This window comes from Lingula anatina, chromosome 5, assembly GCF_051362555.1.
Source record: "Lingula anatina isolate TDL-2025a chromosome 5, LinAna3.0, whole genome shotgun sequence".
NCBI lineage: Eukaryota > Metazoa > Brachiopoda > Lingulata > Lingulida > Lingulidae > Lingula > Lingula anatina.
Window position 1 is genome coordinate 12,228,337 of NC_141771.1, and position 18,715 is coordinate 12,247,051.

Genomic DNA, 18,715 nt, shown 5'->3' on the forward strand with positions numbered 1-18,715 from the left:
GTTTACGAATAGGTGGGTCACGGTACGAGCAAGGGTCGTGGATCACGGGGTTGTAATTCGATTGTGTAAGGTTGCATGTGCATGAATACTTTAACGTGAGGAGGTTTGTCTGTCTCTGGATTGTAACCAGTAGTGTGTTTTACAGAACTAAACAGTAGACTGAGTAGTGAATCTGCCGATGCAAGAAAGGTAATATGATAACTGAATCCTTTGAAATGACATTTTACTAGTGGTTTCATAGCTGTACTCGAATATTTTAAATTAAGAACTATTTTAGTATTTTAGTGTAGAAATTTAAAGAGTAATCAAGTAATTTATACAGTGTGGGCTCAGGGCTCATTGCTTGCCGTTGTGACAGAGATAGAAGTCCTAGGAATGAAAGTTTGGGATGGCAGTATGATATAAGTACAGGTTTGTGTTGGTCGCAGCATTGGGTTTAATATATGGGACGAATGTCAACATCTGCACAAGGTAATGGGGAACAGACTGCGGTTCCTAGTTATGGCAGACTACCATTTCTGTCACACCGCTATTAATTATTGTAATGTTCTCCTGTGTCTGTTTTTTTTTTAATCACTAGCTGCCACTGCCATTGGTCCTACTGCACAATGTTAGTCCAGAATTAACAAAAAGGATACTAAATGTACAGTACAGCAATGACACAGTCTTTTCTGTGGGGAAAAGTTATCACTCTTTCAGACACATAATTTTGAAATCATTAAAAAACATATTCATGAGAGCACTTTTGAGGCTTCAACTGAATATAGAACTATTATATAGGGTAGCCTGCTTTTGTTTTTTGTTGCTATACATGTACCATTGCCACTCAATGGGAATGTTCTAATTTCAAGACATTATTACTTGCAAAAATACAGTATCCCAAAAAATCACAGTTTTTTTACTGTACACAGGCAATGAGTAAGAAGACAATCATCATCACAGGAGCCAATACAGGCATTGGGTACGAGGCTGCCAGAATACTGTGCAGATCAGGGGACAAGTATGAGGTGATCCTGGCCTGTAGATCCGAGGAGAAAGCCCAGGCAGCTGTGAAGGCCATCAAAGAGGAGAGTCCCAATGCAGATGTCATGTTTATGAAAGTAGGTTATTAATGGTGATTTAATGTGAGCTCATCAACTAAGATAGGTTTACTGGAAGTCTCTTGTGAATTTGTGAATTTTTCCCAGGCTTTTGCACCTACATGTACCCCTGTCACTTCCTGCTGAAATTGGCTAGACTAGCAGAATACATTCAGCGGGTAGGTCATAATGCTTTGTGCTGGTGGGCATGTGTGTGTGTGTGTGTGTGTGTGTGTGTGTGTGTGTGTGTGTGGCTGCATGTGCAAGTGCATACGTGTACCTGTATCTGTGTGTTTGTCTATACAAAATAAACTGCTTATTGCTTTGACACATGTAATGATGTATAACATTTTGTATATATATAAATACATAGGTATATAAATATTGGTCTTCAGTTAAGTGGTATGTAATATTCCAGTTGGACCTGGCTTCCCTAGACTCAGTGCGCCAGTTTGTAGACAACTTCTTGGCGACTGGCAAGAAGCTCCATGTGTTGTGTAACAACGCTGGCATGGCCACCAACTTCTCCGACAACGTTCGTCATCTGACCAAAGATGGATTTGAGATGACTATGGGGACAAATCATTTTGGTAGGTTATGACCTCTGCTGATGGAATTATATATCGGAGACCCTTTTCATATTGTGCAGTATATGTACAGTGTATCTGTAGTGAATCCTTCTGACTGGTGCTAATATGTGAGTACACTGCAGTGTGTTTTACCACCAGTCTGCTTAATTGTTACTGTTTGGACTAATCAAAATAAGCTTGGTTAACAGGCTGTGTAGAGCATGATTGAGGGCTCCTGTTTAAATTATTCTTTTCATATACCTTGTATTATTTTTCTAGGCCACTTTCTGTTCAGTATTTGAGGGCACTGTTTATTAAATGTGTATGTGTATTATTTTTCTAGGCCACTTTCTGTTAACCAATCTTCTCCTGGACAAGCTGAAATCAACTGCGGCAAGTGATGGAGAGGCCAGAATAGTTGTTACTTCTTCAGGAATGCATGATATAAATGGCCAGCAGAATAGAAGAGGTGGGCCTTGGACTTTAGATTTTTTATTTTGTCTTAGAAATTATGTATTCCAGTTTAACGGTGAAGAACAAAAGAAGTTTTTAACATACATGTGCTAAAAGAAACTTGAAAATTTTTTGTGAGCCAACAGTGACCACATATACTTGTATGAAATTGTAGTCTAAAAATCTCTCAGGATTGTGTAATAGTTAATTGCTATAAGTATAACAAGCTTATTGTTAGTAGATAAATAAGTACACTGTACTATTTGTCTTTAAGCGTTGATTGGTCCAACTTGACAATGACGGCTATCTGAAACGGAAGATAAATTACATAAGTCTACATAAATAATAATCCTATATCTCCCCCCAAGTCTTTAGGTTCACTGATAACCAAAGTCAGTAGAAAGACTGAAATGTTTCAATGATCCATGAGAGGTCACTAGTGTTTGAAAACAAGTAAACTACAAAGTAACAGTTAAACTGAATATGCAAATGACAACAGGAACAGCAAACATTGGTGTGCAACTACACAGGAGTTCAAATGTTTATGACAGTTCATAGTCTTTTTGCCAAGCTGGGGGTCGAGTGGCACGAGTGGAGCGTCTAGGTTGATCCATGGTAAGAGGCTGGGACATTCCAGGTTGACTATCCACTATCCTGGGGCGTGGAGTGGTGCAAACACGTGTGCTAACACTGACTGGCCTAGGTGGAGATGCATTCCCCAAAGGTAAAAGACGGCGCTTTGGGGTGACGGTCCCTTTGGATGGCGTATCTGTGGAGGGTGAGGGTGTGTTGAACAGTTGAGGAACGGGTGGCGCAGTCAATGACGGCGGAGTTTCACACTGCGTTTGTGTGTCATGAGATTGTGGGGTAGCCTTGGCCTTAGGTGTTGCAGGTAGGCCAGGGATTTCTTCCTTGCGTTCCTCCTGATCAGTGGCAACCTTGGCAGGGAGTGTTGGAACAGAGCCAGGGATTTCCTTCCTTGTCTCCTGATCAGCTGCAAGTTTGGCAAGTGGTGGGGTAGCATGCGGAAGCTGAAGATCACGGTCTATGGTCTGGATTGGTGTGGGTTGCAGGACAGGTGTGTAATGCCGGAGGAATTTCCTGTTCCGTAATGTAACTCGTCCCGAGCCATCTACTCTCACAACATATTGATCGAACTGCCGTACTTCAACTACGGTCCCAGTCTTGTCCCTTTTCAGGGGGTGAGGGCCTGTCTGGTTCTGGATTCGGACACGATCCCCTACTGCAAGGGGTACAAGTCTCTTGGTGTGCTCCGTAAGGCGTTCTGCCATCTTCATATGGCGATTTCTGAGCGCTTCCTCCCTAGCCTTAAGGGTCTCTTGCCAAGTGGTGTGTGGTTTATATCTTCCCGGTGGAATGGGGATGAAATCACAGATGGAGTGCTCGAAGACGCACATTGCCGGTGAGAGTTTGGTGTCTCTGTCTGGGGTGTTCCTGTACTGAAGCATAGCATGCTGAAAGCTGTCTGTGTCCAGGTCACCGTTGGGGCTGGTATTGTCTGTGATGAGGCGTTTTACTGTCTTAACCCCAACTTCAGCACGACAGTTACTATGGGGAAAGGCTACTGATGACATACCATGATGTACACCCCAATCAGAAAGAAACTTCTTGGTGGCAGTTGATGTGAACTCCGGTCCCCCATCTGAGGATAGCTCATCGGCTATGCCAAAGGTGACAAATGTCCATCGAAGAGAAGCTATCAGGCCAGCCGCTCCTTGGGATGCTCTCTCCACAATCGGCCAGTTGGAATACCGATCAACGATGACAAGGTAGTTATTACCCATGTAGTGGAAGTAGTCAGCACAGATGCACTGGAATGGGTAGTCAGGATACATCAATGGTGTCGGAGGGGCACTCGGTTGGGAGGGGGTCATGCGGTTGCAGTGGTTACAACCTGTTCTGATGGATATTATATCGGGTGTAATGCCAGGCCAGAAGACTGAGGACTCGGCTCTGGTTATCATAGAAGAGATCCCCTGATGGGCACTGTGCAATGTAGAGAGGACGTCTTGCCTTAATGCAGGTGGGATGACTACATGGTCTCTATACAATACAACTCCATCGATTGTGCTGAGGTCCTCCTTGAACTGATAATACTCGCGAAGCTTGATGGGGAACTCTTGGCGGCTCTCTGGCAGACCTGAGATTATTAAGTCTACTAGCATGGCCATATCTGCATCACTTGTGGTTGCTGTGCGTACTCTGTCCCAGGTCACTGATTTCAAGGTGATGGATGCCAGAGAGGATGTAAGTGCAGAGATCATGTTTTCCTCCATGGGGATGTGATTGGGGCAGGGGATCTGATTTGAGACAGAGGGTGATGTTGGCTGACATTAGCAACATCATCAGGGAGTGGGAGCTTTTCTGGATCTCCTGTGGGATGACGAGATACGCAATCTGCAGCAAGGTGTTTGACCCCACGTATATGTACCATCTGGAAGCGGTATCTGAGGGTCTTCTCCTTCAAGTTTCTTAGGCGGGGGTTGTTGATATCATCAAGGGACCTGCCACTAAAGACCTTCAGTAATGGCTTGTGGTCAACTGCAATGATGAGGTCGTGACATCCAAGGACAAAGTACCTTGTCTTGTTCAGAGCATCAGCAACAGCTAGGGCTTCACCCTCGATGGGGGCATATCGCGATTCAGCAGAGTGGGTGAAACGGCTGCCTACAAGAGTAATCTTCCATCCAGATGGGCAGCAGAATGGTCGGATAGGCTGATTAGAGCAATGCTTCTGTAGGAGCCAGAACTCAATTCCATTTTTGGACCAGTCAGTTGCAAGGCATGTGGGCCTGGACTTGTCAAATATTCGGACCCCCTCTTCAATTTCCTTGGAGATGACAGCCTTGGATTCTTCGAAGAGACTGTTGAGATCCTCGTCCCATCTGAAGGGGGTTCCAGGTTGAAGAAGACATCTAAAGGGAAGCATTTTGTCTGCCATGCTGAAGGCATATGATACTTGGTTGACCAAACCAAACCATGATCGCAAATCAGTGATGTTTCGAGGGGTGGGAAAGTCCAAGATGGCCTGAAGGTACTTGGAACTGGGCTTGACACTGTCCAGGGTAATGTCAAATCCTGCAAATTCCACCTCATCTTGTGCGAAAACAAATTTCTCTGGGTTCAGGGTGATGCCATGTCTACCACAGATGTCTAACCACTCTACGGCTTTGAAGAAACTCCCCTCTATTGAGCTGGACCAAAGTAGGACATCATCGACACATTTGGTTTTGTTGGTTATGTGCGAGACAATTTCGTCATATCTCCTGGTGTACCCATCACCTGAAGCAATGTACCCTTGGGGAGCAACCTTGTATCGGTATCTGCCCAAGGGTGTGATAAACGTTGTGAGATGGCGATCCTCCTCACGAATGGGTACACTGTGGTATCCATTCCAAGCATCCAGAACCGTCTTTTTCTTGCCTTGGGGAACAGCCCTGGCTTGGTGAAAAGGAGAAGGGGTGTGGTGGGTCTCTCGTGTAGCATGTGCATTCAGAGCCTGTAAATCAACTGTGCGGCATAGCCTGCCATTGTTCTTCGCACATACAACCATGCAGTGGCACCAGGTGACTGGCTCGCCAATTGGGACTGGTTCGATGACCCCTAGTCTGACATCTTGGTCAAGTCCTGCTTTCACTTCTTCCTGCCAGTGAAGTGGGACTGGTATTGGAGTGTGATAGGCTACTGGTGCAGCAGAAGGGTCTACCATCAATTTCATTGGCGGGCTGTCCATAAGGGGCAAGGGCTGATGATCACATGTATTAAACGTACTGGACCTGTAATAGTCCAGAAGGTATTCTTTCAGTCGCCCACGATTCTGTTCCATCGCAGGGAAAGGCAGCTTGGTTGGAGGCGGGGGAGGTGGTTGACGTTTGGGGCAAGTGCATGTGTGTTGGGCATCGGCACCACGTGCTGTAAGGGTAATGTCAGGGAACACGGATGCACACTGCGACATATGATATGCACCCACAGTCGGGAAGGTCTTTGGTATGATGCCAAGTGCAATACATGCCTCCCTGCTGATAAAGAGCTTGTCAGAGCTGTCGGTGACATAAGTCATCTGTCTTGTTTCCACCAGTTTGCCAGATGGGCCCCTCCCAGCATAGCGAAGTATAGTTGCTCTAAGAATGTTGATGCCATTGTTGACAGCAGTGTGCATCTTCATAGTGACTGGGATCAGGTCCTGGCGCTTCAAGCCTAGACGTTGGATTACCTTAATGCCAGCAAGGCAGCTCTGACAACCAGTGTCGGCCATTGAGGGATGTTCTATTGGTGTGGCTGAGGATAGAAGGCTGAAGCCTAGCTCTCTGTAATCGTCTGCACAGACCGTGATTCTGAGGTTGACGAACGGTTGTGGTTTGGAAGCTCTTCGCACCCACGTGTCATTCAATTGATCATAGATATGATGATCTAAAGCAATGGCCCTGCCTTTCATATGTTGTGTTGTGATGGTGACAGAGCAGAGCGATTCAAAGACTGCGCCTTCACAGTCATCTGCCTCATGACAGGAAGTAGTCTTCTGGCTCGGCTTGGGTTTGTCTTTGCTACGGCACACTATTTCAAGGTGGTGGTATCGTGTGCAGGTCTGGCATTTGTGTCCAAAGGCGGGGCAATCTCTCTTACGAATGCGTAGAGGAGCAGCCTTGCCATGGCCAGTTTTTCCACAGTAGCCACAGGGGTCCTGGGGTGGTTTTTCGGCAGGGGTGGAGGTCTCTTTTTTCTTGTGTCGGTAAGTGCTACCGATGGCCTCAGCTGCTTGGGATTCTTGTAAGCGTGATGCGGAGCGCTTCCCTGCTTCTTTTGCTTCCACAAATTGGAGGACTTCCTCCAATGTCATGTCCTGGTTCTTATCCCCTAAGAGGTCTATTTGGATCTCAGAGTCTGCTAGTCCACGGGTTAGAACATCACGGGTCATCTCCCCCATGTAGCTTACAGCAGTGTTGCAACTGGGGCATGAGACAGAAAATTTGCACACTCCTGCCTGGCCTTTTAGACGGGCTCCAAAGTTGCGGACAGGTTCATCTCTGTCTTGGTGCATGTTCTGTAGTGTCACTCTAGCCACCATTGTGTTCTCTGTGTGTACCGCTAATGCTTTGATTGCGGCCATCACCTCATCAACGGATTTGTTTGCAAGGCTCCCACCTGCTGTCCTAGTTAGGTCTTTTCGCAAGGGGTCATCACAACATTCCAGCAATTGGATAACCCTGTCTTTGCCAGCTATTTTTGTTGCATCGGCATATTCTGTCCATCTGGACTGAAAGTATGACCACTCTTCGCTGGTACCGCAGGCTGATATTGTGGGCCGCTTGACTTTCTCCACTTTGGCTGCAGTAACAGGAGCGTTGGTATGAACAGAGCTGTGTGTGGTGAGTAGGGCTGCTACGATAGTGGCGTCAAGGTCATCTGTGGTGTAGTCACAGCCTTCTATTGGGCACTGGACTGCCGGCATGCTGTCAGGTATGGGATAGCGATCATAAATAAGTACACTGTACTATTTGTCTTTAAGCGTTTATTGGTCCAACTTGACAATGATCGCTATCTGAAACGGAAGATAAATTACATAAGTCTACATAAATAATAATCCTATAGTAGACTACAGCAGTTAGAAACCAGATTTTGTGATCAAGACAATTTGGAGCTGCCCTCTGACCTCTGACCTTCTTATTCACAGCTAACATGCAACCAATTGACCTTGATGACCTTAACAGTGAGAAGAGATACTTAGGTCAGCAAGCTTACAAGGATTCAAAGCTAGCAAATGTGATGTTCACGTTAGAATTGGCCCGTAGACTACAAGGAACAGGTGTCACGGTGAACTGTTTGTGTCCAGGTAAGTGAAGCCAAGGCCTGTTTTGCTGAATAACCTAAGTTTAAGCACAGTGTTACCAAAGTATTATGTTTCACAAAGAACCCTAACAGTTTTCTACCTTGCTTTTTTTTTCTTTTTTTTTTAATTCATGTGGCTAAGCCTGAAACAGTAGAGCAAATTTTTGTGATCTTGACAATGTTTTGTATTCTCAGAAGTCCCCAGTACACAATTTCCCATACATTTGTGAAATGAAATGCTGTAAAAAGCCTTTAAAAAGTTGGTTTTATGACATAAGCCATCTATGTTAAGCAGTGTAAGTAAAACCTGAAAAGGCCATTAAATTTACGAAAATGTTTTTTAATAAATCCAAAATACAGACTTGTTTTAAAATAAAAGTAGTTCATGTGAGAGAGGGAAAGGAAGAGACACTATGACAAAGATGCCCCACCATGTCTGAGATATTCAAGATATTGATCAACCAATGTGATTGTCTCATACATTTCATGTCACAATTAAGTCTTCAAATTGTGTATTTCAGAAACCTAAACGTAAAGCATTTTGGAGTTTTCACTCATCCTAGTGGATACATGAATTTTATCATTTATATGTTTAGATCTTTTAAAATACGAAAGGCATTGAGTGCATTTTAAACAGCAAATAATAAAATAATTAAATAATTAAAATTTGTTTTCCTGAAAATTTAAACAAATTTTCCTTTATCAGTAAGGTATACCCTCTCATCTGTTCAGATAATAAACATCCATTTACTTTATTTTCTGAGTTTTAAATTGTTGTAAAAGTGTTGAAATATCAAAGCATTTTTTTTTTGCTTTATAAAGATCTAATGCTCATTTTGTGCCTTTAAAGATCTTAAAACCTCTTCTTTTGTAGGCTTCATACCAAACACAGAATTTTTGAGGAACAACGGCACATTCATACGTGGCTTTTGTAGATACATTATTGGTGGGCTCATGCGACCGTTTTTAAAGATCACGCGGACGGTGGAAGAGGGAGGACAGGCCATTGTACAGCTAGCTGTGGATGAGAAACTGGCAGGTATGGATATATTCAAAAATATTTTTTAAAAAATGAATGTATAATGTTCTCCAAAGACATGTTGTAATAGGTGTACATGCAGGAGTGTACTGAATCTGGGAAACTTGAAAAGTGAGCTTTTTATGTCTCCTTGATCTAAGTTGAAGTAAGAATTAGGATATGTCCGCATTAGTAATGTAACAGACACAAGTGTGATGTTTGAAATTTGGCCGGTGATGGCCGCTTTTATTGGAAGTCGCATTAATAAAAAGAAATAAAGCGTATTACTGATAAACATTGATAATGTTGATAGATGATATAAACTTAGTGTGCGCCAGAAGTATCAACATTTAAATTATAATTCCAGACAAATAGTGCACACATTTCAAATTGTGGGGTTGCAAAGAGGCCAACCGTCTTTTTTTTTGTCAGAAAGTATATCTTTTTGAGTAATTGAAAATGATAAACTTTGAAAAGAAAAAGCTAAATTATAGGTCCTGGAGGAAAATTCTAGTGGAATGAGTGAAGCGTTTGAAAATAAATTCAATGACGACTGAAAGAGTTCACCCAAATTTATCAAATAAAGATAGAAAATGAAGTTAATCTCACAATAAAAAAAATGGTATCACAGTTCTGGTAAAGGTTGGCTGGATACTTTCAGGCCAGACGGGGAAGTTCTTCAGAGACTTTGTAGAGGATAAAGTATCTGTGGAAGCCACGAAGGAGCAAGATCAACAACGTCTGTGGCAGATCAGTGAGAAAATGGTTGGATTGGAATCATATCAGGGCATGGATTAATGGCAGGGACTAATTGGTTTTAGTGTTTTATTAATAAATTAGAAATATAGATATAAATCTCTTGCAGTTTTTGAAATGAAGATATTGTTAGTAATATTTGAAAAATAGATGGTGCAGACTTTCAGAAGTTCTTAGTTCTGAAAAGTAAGTCATCTTTCATGTCAGAAATTGTACTTTTTATAAGTAAATATAAAAGAAACACCTTTCAAACACCTCGGGTGTAACATTTAAAAGTAATCTATGAAGAAGCAATCATCTGAGCTTGTATAACATAAAAATGATTTCATTTGGAGAATGACTCTGTCTGATATTTGTTACAACTAAGAATTTTGCTTCGTTCTCAGACGTGATCGATTAAAAAAACCTGTTAATTATTGATACATTGCCAAAATTTACCTGAAGTGTTTCACATATGTAGCCATGTTAAGTGTCTAACTGTTAATACGTTATGTATATGTTATTGTTATATTAAACCATGTCTTGGGCCAGTGAGCATACAGTATTTTATATTTTAAAGTTCCTCGTATTACTGCGATTTCCCCATTTGTGAATGCTATGGCATACTATTTCTCCCCTCGACACCCTAAAGGGTACAAGAAGGATGAAAAAAAAATGGCATGCTTCTTTTCAGCATGCCGTATTTATGCATTGCATATAGTCCTTGTATTGTTATTAATAAATAATAATAATGTTTATTAGTTTAAGCACAATTTTTACTAAGGCTATGACCAAACAAATACATATGTAAGTAATGTAATGAAGTAGGTGATGTAAAATATTTGGTGTATATACCTGACCACAACTGAAAATAAAATATGGCCAGTTGTTTAGGAATTGTAATCGAAATTACATTTTTATGAAAACTGAAATAAAACAGTTTGTTCTCAAAGCACTGATGTGTTCGTATATGTCATAATAAATAAGATACAATATTAATTTTAGTTTTAAAAAGATTTTATTTGTGTTAGATTTTACAGCAAAACAATACTTACATACAACATACTTTTCCCCATGAAATTTATTACCATACATCCTTGTATCTACCACTATTTACAAATGAAAAAAAAATTGTCAGAGACCTACTTGATTGATAAGTAATCCAACAACCTGTAACCTAAATAATTTGTTTTACACCGTTTTCTTCCTATCTTTATCAGATAAATATGAAACACATAAATTTATTTTATGTCTTGTTTTTCACATTCCTTTGGTAAATGAGTCTAATATTGAATGCATGAACTTCTGAAAAAGTCAAAATGGTCCCCTCATGGATATTCAAAAAAGGGCCTTCTTGCTGCCATCTATGTTTGTGCAGGCAAGATGCCCTGCATAAGCATGTTGTCTGATTATTCATCCACCTGATCAAGTGCACTTTTGACATAGTTAATGATTTTCCCCCTTATCAGTATAATAGCTGATTGTCGTTACTGCTAGTAGAATATTGTAAGTAACACCGGGTTAAGATGCATTAAATTAATAATGATAATTTTAACTACCAGATAATATTGTATTTTGGAGAGTGCTGAAAAATATGTCAGAGTAATCTTCAAAAATTTGGGTGTGGAATTGAATTTTGATTACAAATTTATGAGAAAATATCATTTTAAAAGAGATAATTAAAGATTAATGTTGTAAGTCATTAACTTGAAGAAAACTTACCATTATGTTTTAAAATTAAACATAATAATCTGCAAGCAATAATGGTGTTCTGAGAGCCCTGTACAATAATAAAATGATATAATTAAACTATGTCTTTACTTAATTATACTGTTAGAATTCAATAATTCATCAAATGATTCTCAAGTCAGTTTTAACACCAATATGGAAGATGAAAATTCATTATTCAAAGATTAAGCACCTCAATATCTTAGTCAGCGGTGGGATTAAAAAAAAGCATTCCCTTACACTAAAATTTTGATCATGCACTGAAAGTACTTTTGAAAAAATGATTTCATAACATAAGATATGCTTAATATTTTTGTTGTAGTTCTTTTTCCCCCATGCATTAATTGTAGACAGATCAGAAAACTTCAAGGCCTCATTAACATAAACTGTCATAAGCCTCAGTCAAAAAATTGTTTTAAATCAATAATTCACGCCTTAAACTACAGCATCTAAAACACAGCACGTCAGAAACACTGTCTGGAAGCCTTCGATGAAAATCCTCATATTATGCAAGCTGAGATTCTTCTATATCCTAGCAAAAAAAGCAGGTGTCATTCTCATCCAAAAAGAGAAGTGACATTATAAGTACATAATCCATCTCTGAAATACCATCACAACAAAAATGTACAAAATAGAGAAACTACATATGCAAAATATCCTTTAGAAAACTACTCTAGAAAAAAAATCCACTTGTTGCTAAAAATATGCCTTAACAATATACTAAAGTTAAACACACTGCAAAGAAAAATACGCCCAATTTTGTTGTGTAAACTTTCATGTCAAATCAGATCAAATTGGGCGCATTTCCAAATGAAACAATTGTACTTGATAGAACGATCCTTCTCCACAAGGACTTGCCTCCTCAAGCAGCACATGGAAGTAAATCACCGACTAGCTGCTCAAAGAGGCACATCATTTAGTTAATCTTATTGCATTTAGTGGGAGTACCCATAGTTGGATGGATCTACCTAGTCCAATAGTGTCAGCCTGAAAGTCGACCATTACGTGCTATAATATGGCATTTTTAGGTAGCAGCTGTGCCTGTCCTTCAAAAAATTGTGCAACTGAGCAAATGTGTTTTTATATCAATACGTATACAAAAGACTTGGTGATCTCTTTACCCCCTCACACTGTCATTCACGTCACCACTGTATATTGTGTTACTTCCCTTCATTTCTATTCCCCATAGTAGGGAAGCAATGGTGCAGGGAGGTAAAGGGATCTAAAAGACCAGGGGGTAGGCAGGCTAATTTTGCCCAAGAAATATCCTGGATATTATAGAATTAATAATAAAAATGTTACAAAATTTAAATATTGTTTGACAATGTCAAATACTGTTACATCTTGTTATAAACTGGAAACGTTAATAGTTTTTTTTGTGTAGTACTATCATTCATAATGCCATTATGACATACAAAAAAATAATAATATTATAACAACTTACATTTTTTTTTCTGTGCACATATACAAAACAGCAACTTCAGTTATGGCATTTGTTTGTAGCACAGTCAAAAAGTTCAAATAAACTACTCACTGTATTAGAGTTTATAAATAAATTGGGGGGGGGGGGCGAGGAAGGGGGGGGTTAGAAACAGTAAAACGAACCAATCTCTACCACGGCCCTTGCTCAGCATAAGGAGTTTGGTGAGGTGTCTACTGAAAAGTTCTCTCTATGCCATTGCCATGGACAAAGGCGAGAACCAATATTTTGAACCCCAGGCTGCCAAATAATAACCATGCCCCTATATTAATCAAACAAGTCTGGAAATTCTGGCTCTTGAGTGTGACAGAAATGGGTCACCGTGACCTTATTTCTCAACATTCCATTGGATGGAATGTCGTCTATAAAGGATTTTTCCTTAAGAGAAGTTCTTATCATTCAGTTTTACATATGAAAGAGCACTAAAAATCAACTGAGAAAGTTTTTTCACATTATTTTACAAAACTGAGGCATATTAATATTCTAGTGAAAAAAAATTCTGCAAGAAATCTTACTACATGATTCTACAAAAGCTGAACCCCTACACAACCACCAATACTCTTTTCAAACACTGTCAACATGTCAGCTCCAGCAAACTACAAAACCAAACATACACCTCATTACACACAGGTTAAAAACCCCCAGCCATGTACAGCAAAATAAACAACACTTTGAGCCCTCCCCTCTCAAAGCTAGACAAATCCACTTTGAGATCTCCCCTTCTGCAGAAGGGTACACTTGGCATTTTACACAAGTCATTTTGATTGCATTGTTGAGACGTTGCCATAGAAATACTTGTTTCAGTTTTGGATACTTTCTACTCCCCCTTGCTCTCTGCAGTGCTGTCCAACTTGGACGCCTCAGTTGTAGTGTCTCCACATCCCGATTCCGCAAAACTGCTTTCTGGGGGTACAGAGGAATCATCGACAGTGGTGGAAAGTTCTGCCGTAGTGTCAGTGGTGGTATCCCCACCCTGTGACAGCTCAACTGGTGTCTCCTCGACCTTCTCCGGTTCAGCTGCAGCCCCTGCATTGTCGCCTTTCTTCTCACCTTCGGCAGAAGCGGCCTCTGCTGGTTTCTCATCACCTGCTGCTGGTTTGGCTGCAGCATCACTGGCACCTGTTCACATATAAATACACATGGTTTTGTCTTGAAATTATTTTTGGTGACCATGTTAGATTTCACGGCCATGTTTGAATTTTAATGAATTCCCCCCATATCTATATTTGCTTAGAATTGTATTTCCCACAATTGTGCCAAATTTTATGCTTGTAGGTAAATTTTTTTCACCAAATTGTTGGACTATGTACAGAATCTGAATCTATATCTATTCATCTTGAGTGCACTTTAGAATATTAATTCTGGTAAAAAAAACTATACTGGCGTTTATTAAATAACAAAAGTATGGAGTTATAAAAATGAAGTCAGATAGTCTGATTGTTTCTTGCACCAACAAAAAATACCAATGTTATCTTAAGCACTATCAAATATCAATGTTATCTTAAACACTTGTCAACACTGCAACTCTTCTCTTTGCCACCCAGTCAACACACCAGGGCACTGCTGCTCTATTCAAGATGTTGACAAATCCACTCTCAGAGATGAAAACTTTTTTCCCTTTTTTTTTTTTTTTTTTTTTTTTTGCAATTCTGGACTGTGTTTTCAAAATGGCCCAACTCAACAACAGGAAAAAAAAAAGCACCCTTCTATACCCACCTTCTTCCTTCTTTTCCTCTTTCTTTACAGGTTCAGGGGGTGGGGGTGGGGCCTCTGCCTCTGGGGGCTCTATGGGGTCATACCCCTCCAGTTTGACCAGTCCTGCACTCATATTCCACAGCTTTTTCTGCACCTCCTCATCCAGGGACTCCGCAGAGGACTGGTGCTCTGTGGTTTCGAGGAAGTATTTTCCTGTCACGCCTGGAATTAAATAACAGTTATCAACAGCAGTTATCAATGGTCACCTGCAGAAGCTTATTTCTGACATCATCATTCTGTTAGCAGATTCCTGGAAGGGGGGTGGGGTGGGGTGGGGACACATTCACATTAATTTATATTGTAAATTCATATTGTTTAGTGTACTGAACATAGTTGGATTTAAGGCTTAAAATAAATAGTGTTATTATTAATATTTATAACTTAAACCACAAATTTCAAATGATTTAGCAGGTTTTCTGGTACTGTATTTGCTTTTATATTTCAACTATCTTTTGCAATTAAATTTAAAAAAAATTAGTAAATAACTGAACAAACAAAAATAGGTTAAAATAAAATAAAGAAAGGAGAGACTGTAGTTTAGCCTACTTCACTATTATAAATCCCCTGACTGCAGTACCTTTCAACTCCTCATTAGTTGCTGCATTGACCACAGCCTGGGCAGCCTGACCAATAGTTCTGGTGGTGTGAGTAAAACGTAGAGCTCGGTGAAGAACCCACTTCATAAAGAACCGCTGGACCATGTTCTCGTTGCGTAGGAAGTTAGTGGTGGGGACATTGGCAGCTGGAATATGAAAAAAAGTCCCAAGTTCAACAGGTCACACAAAGATTGAAACTATACATTAAAAGAAAACAACTACTTTGCTTGCAAGGTGCTGGCCTAATAAATTTAATGAGAACCTTGAGCTATGGCTCTGAGGAAAGTTTAAACAGTCACATATTTGTCATCTACATTTCACACACGCACATACACATCATGTATGTACATCAAGCAATAACTGCAAATAGATTTATCATGCTTAAAAAAGTGACAGATAGAGCAAACAGTATATATTTTTCCTAAATCATTTCTACTTTCTACTCACCAAGGCAGACTGCATTACCTATAACATTGGGCACTTTTAGTCAATTAGCAAACTTGTACTCACCAGGACAGACTGCATTAGCTGTAACCCCAGTCCCCTCCAGTTGCTTTGCCAGTTCATAAGCAAACATGACATTGGCCAGTTTGGAGTCCTTGTAAGCCTGCATGGAGTTATAGGTGCCGTACTTAGTGAGCATAAAGTTGTCCATGTCTAAAGGCACCAAGGCTGGAAAATGGTGAAGTCAGAACATGTGTAACTGATGAAATGTTTATGCTGAAAATGATAATTATAATGTTCTAATGAAGAAAAGAGAAAATGTTACTGAATTTCTACTGACATATAATAAAAAAAGCAATTATATCAAACTTTTGAATGAGCGATTATCATTGTTATAGTCAGCACATTAAAATTTTTTAGCTCTTATCACAATTTTTTTAAACAATTAACTCCTTGACAAAAACAAAAAGCGTTCAAAAGTTGATTTACGTGGATTTCTCTTGCGTGCAACGTCCATGTTATGGGCTTCTGATGTCACCATGACAACACGAGCATCTCCGCTCTCAGCACCCGCTTTCTTGAGGTCGTCCAGCAGCAGATTGGTCAGCAGGAAATGACCTATTAGTCAAGACAAACAATTAAACAGAACAATGTGTTACAACTGCTACTGTGAAAACTTTAATAAAGGAAACAATTTACAAAAAGTATTAATATACTTCCCACAGTGTATGACATTCAGAAGAACCAGGATTTTATCTGTTGTCATATTTAGGTTTGTACTTTCATTAAAAACTGACTTTTCTCCACAAACCTGGACCCACTGATTAGAAATTATCCCTATTTCATTTAGTACAGAAATAAACAAATGAAACAAATAAATATAATGAAAACGATATAATCTGACGCTACTATACCGAGATGATTTGTTCCCATGGTTAACTCAAACTTGTCCGCTGTTTCTTTCCTCACACGGTCGCTCGCGGCTGCACAGACACCTGCGTTACAAACAAGGACATGAAGTTTCTTCTTGGTGGCATGGAAATCTTCCACAAACTTCCTGATTGACTCCATGCTTGACAAGTTTAACTGGAACGATAATGATATTTTTTCTTTACCATATCAATCAAGAACTAGAGGATCAGAGAGGCGATACCGCCTCCGAATATTGTACCACCAGCTGGAGCAAGCGCATTCGTATAGACCCCCACATACACAAAATAAGGGACACAGCCACCAGTTTTGTGCTTGACAAGCTGTAAAAATGCAATCAACAAGAATTTTTAAACTATTGCAAAAAATATATATGGTACAATCAAATTTAAGTTCTTCGTAAGGTAGGTCAAGGGTCAATTTCAAGGTCACAGTAAATTGCCAGTATATGACTTCCTATTCAAGTTCAAGAGTAACTATGGACCTATCTCTGTCAAGTTTGAAGTTAAAAGAGAAAGAAATTAGCAGAGTTCAGTTCATGATAAAAAGTAGGTCAAAGGTCAATTTCAAGGTCACATTTAGATTGCCAGTATATGACTTTCTATTCAAGTTCAATAGTAACTATGGACCTATCTCTGCCAGTTTTGGAGATAAAAGGGAAGCAAAATTTGCAAAGTTCAGTTTATGGTGAAAAGTAGGACAAAGGTCAATTTTAATGTCACATTTATAATGCCAGTATATGACTTCCTATTCAAGTTCAATAGTAACTATGGACCTATCTCTGCCAGTTTTGGAGATAAAAGGAAAGCAAAATATGCAAAATTCAGTTCATGGTGTAAAGTAGGTCAAAGGTCAATTTTAAGGTCACATTTAGATTGCCAGTATATGACTTCCTATTCAAGTTCAATAGTAACTATGGACCTATCTCTGCCAGTTTTGGAGATAAAAGGAAAGCAAAATTTGCAAAGTTCAGTTCATGGTGAAAAGTAGGTCAAAGGTCAATTTCAAGGTCACATTTAGATTGCCAGTATATGACTTCCTATTCAAGTTCAATAGTAACTATGGACCTATCTCTGCCAGTTTTGGAGATAAAAGGGAAGCAAAATTCAGTTCATGGTGTAAAGTAGGTCAAAGGTCAATTTTAAGGTCACATTTAGATTGCCAGTATATGACTTCCTTTCCAAGTTCAATAGTAACTATGGACCTATCTCTGCCAGTTTTGGAGATAAAAGGAAAGCAAAATTTGCAAAGTTCAGTTCATGGTGAAAAGTAGGCCAAAGGTCAATTTCAAGGTCACATTTAGATTGCCAGTATATGACTTCCTATTCAAGTTCAATAGTAACTATGGACCTATCTCTGCCAGTTTTGGAGATAAAAGGAAAGCAAAATTTGCAAAATTCAGTTCATGGTGTAAAGTAGGTCAAAGGTCAATTTTAAGGTCACATTTAGATTGCCAGTATATGACTTCCTATTCAAGTTCAATAGTAACTATGGACCTATCTCTGCCAGTTTTGGAGATAAAAGGGAAGCAAATTTTGCAAAGTTCAGTTTATGGTGAAAAGTAGGTCAAAGGTCAATTTTAAGGTCACATTTAGATTGCCAGTATATGACTTCCTATTCAAGTTCAATAGTAACTATGGACCTATCTCTGCCAGTTTTGGAGATAAAAGGGAAGAAAAATTTGCAAAGTTCAGTTCATGGTGAAAAGTAGGTCAAAGGTCACTTTCAAGGTCATAGTAAGATTGCCAGTATATGACTTCCTATTCAACTTCAATAGTAACTATGGACCTATCTCTGCCAGTTTTGGAGATATAAGGGACTAAATGTTATAATTTTGGAGTTACCATAATGTGCCTTACATTTCGTACAGAAAAAATTAATTAAAATAAAGAAAATGTCATTTTGGTCAAAATTCTTGAAATAGGAGGTGCTCTGAAGTTTCAGAAGTTCAAATTTGATGAAATAATGTCATTTTTGAACACAAGTTGTCTGCTTTGCCAAGCCTTATGTTTTATTTTTCCAGAGTTCAAAATTTATTATCCATTACCGTACTGCACATTTTGCTTTTACCACCAATATGT

At 39.6% G+C, this 18,715-nt stretch overlaps 2 protein-coding genes across 4 annotated transcripts in view; one reads left to right on the forward strand and one right to left on the reverse strand.

Moving 5' to 3' along the window:
• On the forward strand, positions 1-10,656 carry LOC106170305 (retinol dehydrogenase 13). The gene is made up of 7 exons (XM_087013389.1): positions 1-189; positions 912-1,100; positions 1,498-1,669; positions 1,992-2,117; positions 7,794-7,952; positions 8,823-8,987; positions 9,628-10,656. The coding sequence occupies exons 2-7, from the start codon at positions 915-917 to the stop codon at positions 9,762-9,764; spliced, it is 945 nt and encodes a 314-aa protein (XP_086869515.1). The 5' UTR covers positions 1-189; positions 912-914; the 3' UTR covers positions 9,765-10,656.
• LOC106170304 (retinol dehydrogenase 12) overlaps positions 9,180-18,715 on the reverse strand; it is a 24,441-nt gene continuing 14,905 nt past the window's right edge. For all 3 annotated transcript variants that reach the window (XM_013550115.3, XM_013550117.3, XM_013550116.3), the window contains exons 3-8: positions 16,619-16,790; positions 16,194-16,322; positions 15,771-15,932; positions 15,242-15,406; positions 14,626-14,826; positions 9,180-14,028 (exon numbers count right to left, since the gene is read on the reverse strand). In XM_013550115.3, coding sequence (XP_013405569.2) covers positions 13,727-14,028; positions 14,626-14,826; positions 15,242-15,406; positions 15,771-15,932; positions 16,194-16,322; positions 16,619-16,790 — 1,131 coding nt within the window. In that variant the 3' untranslated portion in view covers positions 9,180-13,726. The remainder of the gene's footprint in view (positions 14,029-14,625; positions 14,827-15,241; positions 15,407-15,770; positions 15,933-16,193; positions 16,323-16,618; positions 16,791-18,715) is intronic.